General features: G+C 38.1%; 1 protein-coding gene across 1 annotated transcript in view; it reads left to right on the plus strand.

The window, feature by feature from the left end:
- Positions 1-17,052, plus strand: part of LOC111156038 (TNFAIP3 interacting protein 3) — a 164,363-nt gene that overhangs the window by 125,041 nt on the left and 22,270 nt on the right. The window contains exons 4-8 of the mRNA XM_022516610.1: positions 5,372-5,458; positions 8,910-8,990; positions 10,691-10,756; positions 12,169-12,300; positions 14,357-14,485. Of these exons, the coding sequence (XP_022372318.1) occupies positions 5,372-5,458; positions 8,910-8,990; positions 10,691-10,756; positions 12,169-12,300; positions 14,357-14,485 (495 nt within the window). The remainder of the gene's footprint in view (positions 1-5,371; positions 5,459-8,909; positions 8,991-10,690; positions 10,757-12,168; positions 12,301-14,356; positions 14,486-17,052) is intronic.

The following is a 17,052-nucleotide window of genomic DNA, read 5'->3' on the forward strand; positions in this document are numbered from 1 at the left end:
GGCTGATGGTCCAGCTGCCTTAGATTGCTGGCTGCTCTGTGCTGTGCTGAGAAACCCTCAGATGTGGAAGTTGCATAGAGTCTGCAGTTGCATAAAGACTACAGACTAACCAGCAGAAACCACTTTGTCCTAGGATGTATCTGATATGCACCAAACACTAAAAGTATATAGAGAGAACAGACTTCAAGCAACAGTCTAAGCTGCCTGAAAGAATTGCTTCAGAGTCAGAAGCTGGAAGGACAAAACCAAACCCCCTCCCCCATGATGTTGTAGAATTTGGGACACCTCCCTCACCTGACTCTGCTAGTCCAAGCCCAAATTTGGGGTCTGAAGGAGAGGTGATTTCCTAGTTTGGAGGCTAAGAAGTTGAAGGTTTTGATCCTTAGATCTTTTATAATCTCTTCTGAAGATAGCTGATTCAGGAACATTCTTGATTTAATTTTGGGTAGCAAGGAGACTTTATGTGTGTCTGAGCATTACGTGTCCTTGAGTAGGCACTAAAATAATTGGCATGATCTTAGATTTGAGAAACATGGAATGAACACAACAGACAAAAATTATTATCATGAAGTTTACATTCTAATGGTGGGAAGCCACAAAGAAGAAAAATCTATATTGTATTATACACAGCGGTATGGAAAAATATAGCAGGGAAGATAGATAGATAGAAAGTGCTGGGAGGGAGGGCAACTTTAAATCAGGAGGTCAAGTAGGAACTCAAGAAACAGCGGACATTTAAGCAATCACCTATTGAAGGTGAGGGGGTGAACCCTGTGGATATTAGGGAAAAGGTAGTTCTTGGCAGGGAGAACAAGGAATGTGCCTGCCAGGTTCATAGAGAAGCAGTGAGGACAGGACACAGGGCAGAGCAAGCAGAGGGAAGAACAGTGAGAAAGAAGTCAGAGAAGAGTAGGTGAGGGCCTTGTGGGCCCCTCTGTGGAGTTCTACTTTCACTCTGAGTGTTCTGTGCAGAGAGGTGTCATGAAATTACATATTTTTAAAGATTCACAATAGCTCCTATATTGATAATAGATGGGGGGAGGTACAAGAACAGAAGCACAGAGGCTTTTAGGTTATTGCGTCTACGGGATGAGCGTGGCTTGATCACTTCAGAGCTGCTAAGCATAAGCACCTTGTCCAAGTTCACATAACTAGTAAACGTGGAAGCAGGATATGACACAGAGACAGATTTCAGCCACGACTGAACGTTCTCTGAAATTGTGTACATGAATAAAGTCAGGACACAAACACTAAAGTTCCCATTTTGAAAAAGTTATTAAAAGGTATGTTTACTTCACCTTTGCTGCTCTCTCGTTGAACTGGGAAGCCTCTAGGCTCTTGGGCCCATGCGGGGCTCTCCTTTCTGGTATACTTTCAAAGTGCCTACAGAATGTTATGATAAGTTGGATACAGGTTGGGAGGGAAAGAGGAATCAAATATGTCAACTCTAAGATTTGTAACATGGAGCATGAAAGGTGCCATTGAATGTGATGGGGAAAACAAGTTTTATGTGGAAGACCAGGAAATGGGTTTTATACCCAGTGGAGAAAGAGATGCATCCAAATAGAGATGACAAGTGCATGATTAATATTGGAGTGAGACTGCTTCATTCTGTGTGCCCTAGACGAAGTGATGGTTAAATTGTTGAATATTTCAAATATTATTTTTCATTATATCTATTAGGTGGTATTGCAGTTGTCAACCTCACTCATGTGGTACATAATGTGTATATCCAGGTTTCTTTTTATGAAAAAGATACCTTGATCATGTAAAATTCCTTTTCTCAAGGGTCTTCAGTGGCCCCTTATGGCCTATGCAATAAAGTCAAAATTTTTGGCTATAAAATGTAAAGCCTTTCACAATTTGATCCAAATCAACGTTAGATGAGCTCTACTTTGGTTACATTGGGCTTGTTAGAATCCTTCAGACTTGGGTCTGTCCACCTCTGTTCTGTTTATGTTGCTCACATTACAGCAGTGTACCTCAGCTTCCACCACCTACCAAAATCCTACCCACCCTTCAAGGCCCAGCAGAAACTGAAGCTCTTTCCATAACAATTAAGGCTGAGAATGAGCTCTCTCTCCTCTGAATTCTCACAGGCAGGTGTGTGCGCACACACATGTGTGTATACATTAATTTCATTAGAAGCAGGGACCTTTGCTTATTTCCCTTTGGCATCCACTCAGAGCCAAGTGAAATATAAATGATTGATAGCCCTTCTTTTTTGTCATATTATTTGTTGCACAAATAATATGATCGATATCCCTATCTTTAAGATCATATTATTATTAATATCTAAGCTTTTGTATGTATTACCAAAGATAGCAAGGAGGACACAATTGTGCCCCAAGGAGGAGGACACTATTACAATTGTCATTTTACAAATGAGGAAGTTGAGGGATGCCTGGATGGCTCAGTCTGTTAAACATTTGCCTTTGGCTCAGGTCATGATCCTGGTGTCCTGGGATTGAGTCCCACATCAGGCTCCTTGCTCAGTGGGGAACCTAATTGTGCCCTTTGTCTCTTTGTCTTTCACTCTCTAAAAAAGAAATAAAATCTTTTGAAAAAATTTAAAAAAAAAGCAACAAGTGGAAGTTGAGCCTCAGAGGCCTTAAGGATCATGCCCAAAGTCACAAGTGGTGAATGGTAAAGCCAAGTTATGAGTCCAAATGAGTTGACTCCAGTCAGACCTTTGCATTCCCCATTGATGCTCTCAGTCCTTCCTAGATAGCACACTCACTTAAAAATTTGTGCAAACAGGTTCAGGAAGCAAAATAGGGTTTCAACCTTCATTCTAAAAGGATAGTAAAAAAAAAAAAATGTTTATTTTACCTGACAAAGAATGCCTCCAAGCATTTATAGAAATGTGATGATCTGTCTTAGAATAGTTTTGAGAGAATTATCATCAACTCACATGAGAGTTACAAACCTGTGACTGCTAGTTCCTTGGTCCTTTTTCTTCACCATGTCTCTCTTTGTTCATTATTTTCCTCTGTGTAATATCTTAGTCACTTGAGAAATGAGGACTCTTCAGCTTCCACTCGGAAACATGGACTGACATGTCTTTTCCTCTGAGGGTTATTGCAGCTAGTAAGACTTGTCAGGAAACAAAGCCTGACTACAAGCCAGACTCTGACATGGTGCATGTGAGAAGGCTGGAGGTGAGGTAAGGAGGGCATGTGGAACAGAATATATCTAGCTTATTTCTCAGGCTGGCTTAGTGCAAGTTCCTTTTTTCTCAAACCAAACTGGGGGCTCTCCGGAAGAGCCGTTGTTAATTCCTAAGTTACCACACTGTTCTCTGGAGCTAATTGAAAACCGTTTGCTGTTAAACTGCATAGCAGAAGAGGCAAAGGGATTGTGATGAAAAATGCAAAGGTAGAGGATTTCCACTCCATAGAGCCATCATGCCATGTTGTGCTGTAACGATGAGTGTGCATTGGGAGAACTATATAAAGGAGACCCAAAAGTCACCAAGGCCAAGGACGGTACTTTCTGGCAAGAAATGTTTTTTCCAACCACCCCTCTAGGTTAATGTTACCATATCCACTGGGTTTATTATGACCAAGTACACAGATGAGGCTGAAGTGAACCTTGAACAATGTACGTGTAACTATTGTAGGGGAGGAGGATTGGGAAAAAATATTTTCACATTATAGTTTGTTTTCCTCATTTTTGATGAGCAGGTTTTAGTGTTAATGAAGTGTCAGTCTCCAGGGAATCTCTGCTTATATCCCCTAAAATCAGATCATATGTGAAATCTGAACAATTTGATTCCCACCTGCATTTTTGGATGTTGCCTTAAGGAAACATCACTCTGTTTCACTAGAGTGCACCCCTAGGACAGACCAAGAAACCAGGAGAAAACAAAACCATGTACATATACATATAGACAGCAAAAAATCTATAAATTTGGCATGTAGATATACATCAATTTATTCATTCAGCAGAATGCGTTGGACACATGCTGTGTGTCACGGTGCTGTAGGCACAGAAGCAACCATGCAACCATGCAAATAAACCATTTTTTAAATACCAAGTAAGGGCTCTGCTTGGTTGGTAAAAGTAGGTCAAATAAGGTCATGGGCAAGAGAAGCATTAGCCAGGTTTTTCAGGTCAATTAGTTGGAGTGGGCCCAGAGGAGGGAATGTTCTGGGTAGAGAAAGCAACATGTATTAGATATATGGCTTATTTCAGGAAATGAAGGGGATTCAGGATGGCTGGAGCACAGGAAGAGCTGGGAAGTGATGGAAGATATGAAAGAGAAAAAGGACAAGCAAATTTGGGGCACCCACTATTCTCTTTTAAAGAGTTTGAATTTCAGGAGTTTTAGGATTTACCCCACATATAAGAGGCCATCTCTTAGGAAGGTGTAAAGGAAAATGTAAATTAAGTGATTGACTATAAATTCTTTCTTTTGCTTTCTATATTCTTGGCTGTTTTTTTGCTCCCTCTCCTCCAAGCCCAGAATGAGGTCTTCTGCTCTACCATGACACATTTGTGTAGCTCCAAGCATCCATCTTTTCACGCCTTTATCTCCATGACCCAGTATTCCATTACCTCAATGTCCGGTAAAAGGATGCGTCAACTAGTTAACACTAAAATATTAGTGATAAAATGACAACAACAACAAAAACAAAATAAAACATTGAACTGCAAATGAATCATGGAGAAAATCTGGACTTGATCTATGGAAAAGACAGTCTTAAACTTGAGAACTGAGTTTAAGCTTTCTGCCAATATAAAAGATAAGCTTTGCAAACAATAGCCAGGTTTTGTTTTAATGGATTTTCTCTTTTAGTTCCATAGGAATTAGTAGCACTTACAGAATTGTGAATGACTCATTAAGTTCAACATGGCTCAGCGCACAGTTAGAAGGCATTGCCAGAAAATCTGGCCTTAAGGGAAGCAATTAACCGAGTTGTCAAAAAGTCAACAGTTACCTAATTCTCTGGGAAATACAACGAAGTTATAGAAGTTTGGCTACTGAGGCAAGACTTGGTTTGCCCAGGCTTTCTGTGGTAACTTCCTCCTCCAGTGGGAGAAACTGCCGGTAAAGGAAGAATGACAATTTACTTACCATAGGCAAGGCTAATAGGCCTGTCTTAGTCACAGCCTGCCTCCTTGAGACATCCTGGGAAATCCCTATCTGGAAGAGAAGAAAAGTTAAAATCACAGATGCTGTGCCGACGACCTTATTCTGTGTAAATCGTATACGGACTCACTTCTCTTCATTTTTAATGAAAACTGTGGCTGTTATTTTCTGTCATGAGTTAACTGTGTGATCTTTTTAAAATTGTACATATTTGATCTCACTTTAAAAAATACCGCAGGAAACATTTTCTTTCTCTTTATCTCTCTGTCTTCCAAGACCCCAGGAAAAACAGCTTCCACGGCACATCTTGCACAGGGAACAACTAGAATGAGTGCTGCAGAAGGTTCTATGGAGCATGCAGAGGTAAGAACACATTTCTAGGGGATGAGTTGTCCATCTCTAGCATCAACTGCATTTCCTATGGTTCATTAGCCCATGATGAATAAGAGTAGAAATGACTAGTTTGTTTTCTTTAGGTACTATCTGCTACATATTTTTAATCAATGTTGTTTAATAAAGGAAAAGTGTCTGGGTGACCCTAGCATTTCCTTTGGTCCCTCTGAGCTACATTTCTTCTTGTACTGGTTTACAAAGTCCTTTCAGTGGGCTCCTGTGGGCTCCATATTTTGCCCTTGCTTTAGAGAAATTTGGTTCAATGTAAAATTTAAAAAAACAATATTCGTGTAGTTGGAAATAAAAGAGTATGTATGTACAATTAATACCATAATTTTGTTGGGTTGCTGGTTACTGCAACAGAAACTTACTGCATGAATGAATGAGTGAAAGTGCTTTCTTAAAGTTCTTTTTAGAACTTTTTAGAACTTTGGTTCTTTTTAGTTCTTTAGAACTTTTTAGAACTAGTTTTTTAGAACTTTTAGACCTTTAGAACTTTACTACTAGTGTAGAATCAAACCAAGTGATTTAGGTATTTAGATACTTAATTTTGCAGTGTCAGAATTTGAGTATCTTAGATGCTATTTTGGGTGTTATGATAAATGAGAGAGAAATGCCCAGATACTTTAAGCACAGATTACACTATACAAGGAATAATTGTTCTGTAAGTGGGCCCTTAGTAGAACCAATGACTAAAAATCTTTGTATTTATTGATGGGGCACCTGGGTGGCTCAGTCGTTAAGCGTCTGCCTTCGGCTCAGGTCAGGATCCGGGATTCTGGGATCGAGCCCCGCATCAGGCTCCCGGCTTGGTGGGAAGCCTGCTTCTCCCTCTCTCACTCCCCCTGCTTGTGTTCCCTCTCTCGCTGTGTCTCTCTGTCAGATAAATAAATACAATATTTAAAAAAAAAAAATCTTTGTATTTATTGAAACATCAGATACCTTCATAAGTAACTAGAAAGCAAAGCAAATACAAATGGAAATTTCTCCCAAAATTTTGTGTTTGATTGACTTTGCTTTGTTTTAATATATACCTGAGACATATGAACCATGGTAACAAGTTGATTAACCTCCAGAGAAACCCCTGGTGATATATTTATGGCTTGTAAGAAATTCTTATTACTGTGCTTTCTCTCTCTCTCTCTCTTACAGATTTAGGATCTAGTTTTTCAGTAACTCTTATTTATAAAATAAAAACTAAAGTCCAAATGTTTTATAATTTCTTTGCAGAGAAAATATATATGACAAAAAAAAATACACACTATATAATTACTTTTAATCTGGATTCCCAGAAGCCTGGGTCATACAAATGTTTGCTGGTGGCAGAAGTTTGTTTTTTTGTCTATATCACAAATAGAGAGACCTTTTGAGGACCCCAAATCTATGCCTCCAGGCATGGTCTGGAACAGGAGAAACTTGAACTTTAGTATGAATCATTATAACCTCCGAAATTTATTAAAAATAGAAATGGGATAAGTAGGCTGAGCACAGAGGATTTTTAGGGCAGTGAAACTATTCTGTATGATACTGTAACATCATTACACATTTGTTCACACTGATAGAATGGGCAACACCAAGAATGAACCCTGATGTAAATATGAATTTTGGTGATGTGTCAGTAGAGGTTTGTCAATTGTAAGAAAAACACTGCTCTGGTGGGAGTTGTTGATAACGTGTGCATAGGTATGGGAGCAGCAGGCATATGGGAAATCTCTGTACCTTCCACTAGATTTTGCTGTAAACCTGAAAATTCTCTAAAAAATAGTTTATTAAGAAGAAAATGGAGGTGCTATACTCCCTTTTCAGAAATTCTGTTTCAGCGTTCATGATGCCCTATGTTTAGCAAGCTCCCAACAGTGACTTTTATGTGTTCTTGTACTAAGAACCACTGGTTTGGAATCTGGTCTCACTGAATCTCTGCTTTGCTGAGTTCAGGATACCCTAAATACAGTTTACTCACAGCACTTTCCAAATCAAATGCACCTAATAGTCTGTTCTGAGGCAGAAAGAGTCTAGACTTCCTAAAAAAGGGAAAGCCGTTATAAGACCAATGTGTTGTCACCTGGATTTTGATGTTCCTTTTGGAACTCAGCCAAATCAGCTTCTTGAGGTCAGACGCAAGCATAATAATTCTAAACTTATTGACCCCCAGAAGAATATCTCTTTTTAAATGTGGCCCTAATTGTTTATGGGTCTGAATAAGAAGAAGCTAAGAAAACTAAGAACAGTGTCTATAGAAATATAAAGTATCATCTAGCCCTAAAACATCGAGTAAGAAACAGGTAAGTAGAGAAAAGATAGAAAAATGTTTTATAAATCATTTCTAATGAAAAAAATCCTGGAAATCCCATGATGATTGTAAAAGAACACTTCCTATAAATATTTTTGGCAAAGGCTGACATATGTTGAAAATATTTAATTGTTCATGAATATCTGTAATCAATTTCCAAAACTACTGAGCCTAAAACTGAATAGCAGACTTTGGACTATCCTCATCACCAGATTCATTGTATTGTTTATATGATTTGGAGATGAGATGGTAACAAGACTATTGAGTTAGTATAGAGAAGACAGCACTTAAGTGAACTTTGTTGGTGGTCCATTTAGACAGATGGCCCACAGTTTCCAGAGCTTTTGTTCTTTCTTTAAATAAATACCCCCAATGCTGGGCTGGTGGGGGAGAGCTGAAAAGAAAGGTGGTTAACTTTTTTGCTGTGCCAATGATTTATTATCTATCTCAACTTATAACCTATTGGCTTTATTCAAAAGGCTGGTGAAAATTGCAAAATATCAGATAATCTATGCCAACCTCTCTATAACATAATTGTATTATGGACACTGAGGTAGCTAATTTATTATAGTCTCAGAATCGGTTTGCTGCCTTTTAGTTATATGCATTGGTCTTTTTTTCTTGATGATTCTATTATTCCTCTGACTTTTGCCAGGGTTACTCTTCAGATACGGACACATCTACAGAAATGACTTTTTAGAAATATTTATTACTTAATATAAATATCCAGTGCTCACTTCGGCAGCATATGTACTTAATATAAATATCCAAAATGTGTCCATGAGACCTACCTGATTTCTATAAGAATTATTATTATTTTTGTTTGGAAAGGGGTTGAAATCAAAACTCATGAAATCCTAATTTCTTATTTCCCTATTGTATAGATACATTTGTAATTTATTAGAGAATTATTTTGTCAATTACTTCATATAAAGGAACCTGAAACATAATATAAACAGGTCTCTATGATGGACTATGGTGTGAGGGTTGGTACCCCTAGAATAAGATATTTTTATGAATCACCACAGGAGAGCTAGGCAAATGCATGGAGTTTGTGAAGGATAACATTTCCCCAACTTATGTTGTAGACTATTTTGTTTCACTCTTTTTTCTTTTTCTTTTTTTTTTTAGTATGATCAATCATCAAGCAGAAAGAACTTGACAAATTCTCTTGAACAAAAGATAAGGTGTTTGGAAAAACAGAGAAAAGAGGTAATTTAGAATATTAGTTGAAGCAACATGTAACATGATTTAATGCTAAGAATAAAATAGAATGTATATCTAGAGTCTTTTATTTTTGTTATTGAGTCACAGTATTTAGTTTTAGGATATTGAAAAGTGTTATTTTGAGAGTGAGTGCTTTTTTCTTATTCACTTTTATTTCTCTTACTCAGTTTCTCAGTTTTTGTGTAGAAGAGTGAAAAATGACAGTCATAAATCCCATAATTATAATCTTAATTTTCTCAAAACTTAGATGTTTCATCCACATGGACTATGTGAGCTTATCAATTATGCCATTATGCCTTGCAACCTGACACACCTTGAGACTCAAACTGTCACAGGTTTTAAGTGTAATTGACTTAGGTTCTATGGCTTTATAAGCTGGACATCCAACCACATAGGGGTTAAGGAGCAATATCATAAAAAAAAATGTTTCTTTCTAAAATGCCATTAGGGATGTAATGGATGTTATTTTGAGTTCTGTTTTTCAAAGTTTAATGAATGTAAGAAACTCTTCATTCTTCTTGACAGATGGAGAAGTGAAAAGTATAATTTTAGCCCTGTGTATGTTGTCAATTTTTAAATTACTTTTCTAAACAATTATACATGTTATATGCTTCATGTCTTCTCTGTGGTTCCCTCTACTCCTTGTTGATACTACATAAAATATTGAACCCTTCTGGAAAATTACTGAACGATAGCAGAGTAATGTTCTCATAGCATAGAAATGTTAATCCTTAAAATGCCAACAGATCAGATATCCTTATAGAGTAATATTATATAGTCCATACTAAATACCCATATCTATTTCCATCATAAGATTTACCTAGTGATTGCCTGTCAGGATTAGGTATTTTGTTTTATAATTAGGAGACTATCTTGCTTCTTTTCAGTCATTGTGACTATCCTCTTGATCTCGGTCCCATATTGACAGTGTTGGATTTCTCTTAATGTAGGAAGTTACAGACTTCCCTTACAAGAAAACTAAAACACAGGTCATAGTGTTTTTTCTTCCTTTTATCTAGCATATAATTTTAAAGCTTCCAAATTGCAGCCTAAATTATTTCTAAATATTGTCTTATGGTAAAACTATTATTCCTTGAAAATCTGTACTTTGAAAAAGGTGATATTATCCATTCACTGAGTATATTTTACAAATCATGGGTTGATTTTAAAAAGCACAGTATTGCAAGCACATGGTGATCTGTTAATATAAATTGGAATTTGTTAACATAAATTCTGCTTTTAAAAAGCTAGAAGGAATATTTCATTGTAATAATCAATGTAAGCACATAGAAAAATATGGAAAGGTTTGAAAAAAGACCCTTCAGATATTAATAAGTTTTACAGAAAACCATCAATACTCACATATTTTTCCTGGATTTTGATTGGGCTAAACAAAGATGAAAATTCAAATAACTAAGCAAAGTGGAAAGTTGCTAATAAGTGGTTCAGCTGACAAGTCAAGATATACAGAAGACTTAATAGTTTTTCATACATGAGCCACTCGTGAAAACAGGAAAAGTGTGCTCATTTAAATCATCGCAGCCCTACCAGTACTTGGTGAAAGGAATACTGCCTTCATCCATGGCTTGCAAGATATTAGTACCCCCCAAAAAGTGATTTCATTTTGGCCAAATTTCCAAATGGGCAAAAGTCCATATTGATTTACCAAATTTTAATAATTTCAGCTCCTGGAAGTCAACCAGCAATGGGATCAGCAATTTAGAAGTATGAAAGAGCTATATGAAAGAAAGGTAAACACCTCCCTGTTTAGTATTTGTTTAAATCAATAATGAGTGGGACCAAATCTGTCAAGATTCTCACTGATTTCAGCTGAAGGAGATTTGTGACCAGCCAACTGTTGAAAAATGATGGGGGCAGGGGGGGGGTAGTGAGTGTATTATTGGCCTCTTGGTACTGAAGATTAATGAAGGATATCAGTGAATTCTCTTGCCATGGCAATACAAAAAACAAAGTACTAAAAATAGCCTCTCGAGGTGTCTCTAGAGTTCTAATGCACACACTTATAGCTCGCAGAATATCCTAGCAGGAAGGAACACACAATGTTATAGGTGAAGTGACAGATGGTTTAAGGTTCATATTGTTTTTTGCAAGGCTAGTTCTCTACTTCTTTAATTAGATAGCATAAGCTCTTTCTACAGATAAAGAAATAAACAACGGTAACAGTGCAAGTGTGAGGGGAAGTGGTGCATTCCCTTTCCCCCCTAAAGTATGTTCTCTGTCAAAGCATCTTTAGTTTTGGTGAGAAATCTTTGGAGGGATCAACTTATCATTTTAAATTATTTCACGTTCAAAAAGAGGGAAAGGGAGAAAGTAAATTCCCCTGAATAATTCAGAATTAAGAAACCGGACCATAATGAGTAACATAGCAGTATTGCTCTTTTCCATTTTGATAGGCATAAGTATTAAATTTAGTTAGTGCACGATTATGTTCCACGACATGAGGCCATGGTCAGGTCACCTTATTATAGTCAGTCTGGGACAGCTTTTGTGTCCCCAGATTTTAAAGAACACGATCCCAGAGAAAATGTTTAAGCTGCTCAGGAAGAATGGCTCGCAGGTTTATGAAGACCGGGGGTTAACAACGGGCATCTTTGATGAAGCACCCTTTCCTAAAGCTTCTCAACTGGACCGGCGTCACTCTGAGGGCTGATTCGGCCTTTTGTAGGGGGTCCAACATTGCACATTACTGACGAGTTAAAAGCCATTGTTTTTCTCTGGTGTAGACATATTCACTTACCCCCTATCCCTCCATGCCGCCCTTTTCAAGTCAGGAAAGGGCCCATTTTGAGAGTTAGGAATAGAATGACAAGCCCAGAAGTGTCCCCTCACCCCGTCTAAGGTCCAAATCTTTATTCCCTCGGAAGTGGTGTGGTTTGGAGAAAAGAGGGAAGGGGCTGAAGTCTGTTTCAGGGGTTTGTTTTTCCCCCGGAGAGGAAGCCCTTTTTTAGATGCACTTGTCCTGATCTCTGCGAAGGGGTGGGGTTGGCGGGGAGGGGAAGTAGAGCCTCTCCCCTTAGGGGCCCGCCCAGGAGTGGGGCGTGTCTGTCCCCAAGTGCACTTGGTGGGAATAAATCCGGGTGGGGGGAGGAGGGTGTGAGTTTCAGAAGCGGTTTCTGCAACGCTCTGTGAACGACTTCCTCAGGTCGCGGAGCTGAAAACGAAACTAGACGCCGCAGAGAGATTTCTCAGCGTGCAGGAGGAGGAGCGGCAACAGAGTCAGAGAGAGAGCGACAGGCTGCGCGAGCTGAACCGCGAGCTGCTGCAGCGCCAGGAGGTGGGCGGGGCTCGAGGAGCGGACCTCCCCCGCGCCGCGGCAGGGAGTAGCCGGACCCCACACCTGTGTGCGAGGGCGGAGGGCTTGTGCGAGTCCCCAGAGGCGCAGAGCGGGACAGTTCTCCGCAATCCGAACCAGGAACATACCCCGCTCGCTTCCTCCTTTGTTGACCAAATGGGCTTGCGGTCCTGTGTCGGTAGAGAACGGATCTACCGGCAGAGAGAACTGATGTGAGATTTGGAGCTGTCTTTCTAGCGCATTTCAGCCTAGAAGATGAATTTTGCTCTTCCGATTTTACTCACATATATTATTTTATTATTAGTGTTAATAATAATAATAGGACAGTACCTTGTATTTGTACAGCTGCTTTTCAACTTAGAGAGTTTTACAAATCAGCATGGCTTTTATCATCATAAAATTAGGACGTTTTAAAAAGGGGCCTCACCTTCATTATCTCATTTAACAAGCTCTTCTCATCCCTGAGGAAAATACTATTTTTGCATTTTAAAGACAAAAAAGCTGAGATGTGAAGAGGATGCGTGACTTGCCAACCTTGCCAGCCCAGTACTTGGGAAAATGGGAGTTGAACCCCGTCTCCAGATTCTAATTCTCCATTAATTCCTGCAGAGTGCAAGGCGGTGGTCATGAAGGCGAAAGGCTTCTCCTAAAATACTCTTGGTTTTGAGGCTAGTGGATATTGTAGAAAATGGGAGAAAAACCTTAAGTTCTAATTGACTCTTATTTTTTAATGTATGTTAACAAAAAACAAGAACTGTAAATATTCTAAGGTGAAGTCTTGTGACTGATACTGTGAGGCATTGGCTGTATTTTAACAAATGCACCAATCTTAACGCCGTGCCTAAAATCAGTGCAGACAGTCCTCGGTGTAGGTTTCCTATTTTGGGAAGGGTGTCTCTGTCTCAGTGAGAAGAAAACAAGGTTTAGCAACTCCTTCTGGTCCTGGAGAAGTACCTTCCTTATCCATTTAGACCCTGACCAACCGGGAATCATGGCAATTGTTCCTTCAGGCAGTTGGAAACATATTCTAGTGAAGTCCTTTTCTTCTAAATTATGCCAAGTTAGAAAATGATTGATTCATTTTCTAAGCGTATATGAGCTCATTCTAATTAAAGCAAATGGAAAGGTTTTCACTAAAAAACAAAAACAAACAAACAAAAAGAATAACCTAAAGTAGATATCTTAAATCTCATTATTATATTGGGAGATATTAATCACTAAAAGAGCATACTTTAACCTATGCATTAGCTATCTTCTCGTCTTGATTTACCTAAATTCTGAAATATTTATTTTATTAGGTTAAAATCTGAATGCCATTAAGAATCTAATTCACTCCAGAAAAAGTTTACTATCTAAAATACAAAATAAGAATTAGAAGACAGATGTCTGAATCCAGAGCCGGCTAGTGTCAAAGCAACAAACCTTGCTTCAGTTATTTAAACCACAGGACATCTTGAAGGTTATCTGGAACATGGAGGAGTGATGGCAGTTGGACTAATTGATCTCTACCATTTTTTGTCTTTTTTTTTTATCTCAACCTTTTAAAAGTAATAATCACAATAATACAGTGCTCTGAATAATTATCTGTAGTGAAGGCTCTTATTTGCCTGAAGTTGTATCCTCTTCTCCCCCTCTTCAGAATGATGCAGGCAGGATTGGGTTTTGAGATATTTTGTATTTTTGTTGCAATGATTTTTTTTTCTTTTTTGGAGTTTAATTACTTTCACTAAGTCACTTAACTATCACTTTGTAATAGTACATGGGAACTAGCTTATTCTGTGGACCCATTTGACCCTTGAAAGTGAGGATTGGGCATTTTGAGCTTTTTCGGCATCATTAAAATTTAATAGCACTGAGTAATAAAGAAAGATTTTCTCAATCCGAACCCTGTCCTCCACCCAAAGAATATTGCTTAAATGGATCAATTAAATGAAAATCTAGCAGGTCCTGTTTTTGTTGTATTTCAGAAGTATTCCTACAATATTATCTCCTCTGAATTTTATTGATTTCGATTTTTTTTTCTTTCTGTTTACTTCAGAAGGAAAAGGAGAGCCTACACAAAGAATTACACGAATTGAAGAAAGAAAATAAGTTCTTGAAGGAAAAAAATGCTCTTGTGAACAAGAAGAAGGAACATTATGAGTGCGAAATAAAACGCCTCAATAAGGTATTAGCCGGGACAAGCTGGGGAGATGGAAGGAGAGGTCCCTGTATAAAGAGCACATTCTTACCTGAGAGTCACAACAAAATCCGTGCTGCAGTGTTGTTCCCAGTCCTGGGAGCTTGCACAGAACTTCTCTGTAATTTTCTCAGTCACTTCTGTATGTATCTTTCAGCCATACTTGACTAAGGAGGCTTTAAGGAATTAGTGTCCCTGCAAAGAATCATCATGAAAAAGAGAAACAAGGAGAATTTTTAGAAGACAGAAAGAATTTTTTTTTTTTTTTTTTTTAGTTCAAAGAACCATATAAAGCGAGTGTGTTTTGTGAACAATAGCATACCTCTTGGTCAACCGCAAAAGTTTGCTGAGGAAACAGGCTGCTCTTTAAAATCATCACTATGGAACTGGCTGTGATGCAGACTCTATGGAATCATGCTAAATGCCAGACCCAAGGCTGAGATGGTGACTTTCCCGATAAGAAGCCTAAAACTCACTTTTAATTGGGGTGTGGGGTCCCGATGGGGGGAAGGGGCTGGAGGGGCAAGTCTGTTAGAAAAACACAAGTGGTTAAATGCCTTTGCTTCAACTTAGCTATTCTAAGGGGCTACCTGTGAATTGCTTACCAAAGGATGACTAAGAAGAATTTGTGCATTTGTGTGTCTGTGTGTCTTCGAGAGCTAACAGCTTCATTTTCCTGGGAAAGAGATTGCTGACTTGCTCAAGAAAACAAATCCTTTGCTGTTGATTTTTCAGAGAGCCACATCAGATGTGGACCATAGGAATACTTTTAGTACATGTTTGAGTCAAGATATTCATCTCTGAAGTTAGCGATTTCATTTTTTTAAAGATTTTATTTATTTATTTGACAGAGATTACAAGTAAGCAGAGAGGCAGGCAGAGAGAGAGAGGAGGAAGCAGGCTCCCCGCTGAGCAGAGAGCCCCATGCGGTGCTCGATCCCAGAACCCCGGGATCATTACCTGAGCTGAAGGCAGACACTTAACCGACTCAGCCACCCAGGCATCCAGGCACCCCTCAAGTTAGATATTTCTTAACCAAAGTAACAGAAATTGCCTTCTAAAACAGGAGTAGGAGATTGGCCTTGAAAGTGTACCCACTGCCTATATTTTGGACTGTGCATCTTGCGGTTAACTAGTGTTGAGAGGATCATTTAAAGATCCCCCAAGTGTTAAGTTTGTGCCTGTACAGTTGACAGGATGTTTTACAAATGTGCTGCTATACTCAGTCTGCTTGTGAGATCAGTTACTAGTAGATCAGAAGATGGGAAAGTAGTGACTAACTTTCTGAACAATGTATCTCTCTATCCTCTAAGAGAGGAAAACGATGTTCAGATACAAATTTAGGGCAAATGAATTTTCCCTTTTATTCTCTGTTGGAAATCCTCCACAGATGAATTAGAGGAACTAACACTGAGGTTATATTTGAAATCTTTCCCATTTGTGATATATTGTTTGATAGGTTTTCTTCTGTTCTCTAATTCATTTCTGTAAGTGTTGGCACAAGAATATAAATGCTGTAGAAATTAGAACAGCCAAGAACTCTGTTTTTTGCTCATGTCTATGTGTACCCTTCATTTTTGTGTATCTGTATCATTTCAACAGAAATGTTTTAAAAGTCAGTAAAGAATTTTAACCCTTAGGATTATAATAAAATTGAGAAAGTAAAAACAATTACTTGAGTAAAATTCAGGCCTTAAACATATGTCATCTTCTCACTGAGAAGATTTTTCTGGCCATCCTAATTAAAACTACATACCCCACATCTGATATTTCCTATTTTAATGTTTCTTTGTAATTTATTGCTATCTCATGTATGTTCAGTGTCTCCTATTATCAAATTTGTTTCCTGTCTCCTGATCTTGACTGTAAGCTCCATGAAGGAGGAGTTTTGCTGAACTGACTTCTCGATCAGGCTAGTAGGCACAGTACTAGGGCTCATGATACTTATAGTGGCCTATTAATATGTTTAATTTCCCTTAAAATCAGGAGAAAAAATGGATCTTCAGGTAGAAAAAAGTTTTCATATTATTATTATATTCATCTTTATAAGAATGCAGTTATAAAACACAATTTTAATATGTATTATTTGGAGACAAGGACTCACAAATACAACAGTCATAGTGTGGCCTAAGCTTTTCTGTTTTTTGTTTTGTTTTGTTTTGTTTTGTGTTGTTTTTTTACAGCTGTAGTCTGAATGCCAGCAACAGGGCCTTGCTCACAGTATGTTCTTTATTATTCAGATATTTATTGAATGGATGAATTAATTAAATAATTTAGCTAGTACATAATACGTTCAATAGCCAAATCTGGCCCTGAGTTTCCTGCTTTAGCAGGCATAATGCATTACTTATGACTAGTGGGAAAAAAATAAATAAAAGGGCACTTCAAGCCAGAAAACGTTTTGTCTGCCACATCTCTACCTTAAGGTGTCATTAAAAAAACATAGATATACAATGATACGCTATGAGGTTTTTTCCCTCATTTAATCATGTATTAGGGTCTAATGAAATGTGTAAGTTATTACTATTCATTTTTACACTGTAGATTTGACTTGG

This window comes from Enhydra lutris, unplaced genomic scaffold (genome assembly GCF_002288905.1).
Source record: "Enhydra lutris kenyoni isolate GAN:26980312 unplaced genomic scaffold, ASM228890v2 scaffoldscaffold3, whole genome shotgun sequence".
NCBI lineage: Eukaryota > Metazoa > Chordata > Mammalia > Carnivora > Mustelidae > Enhydra > Enhydra lutris.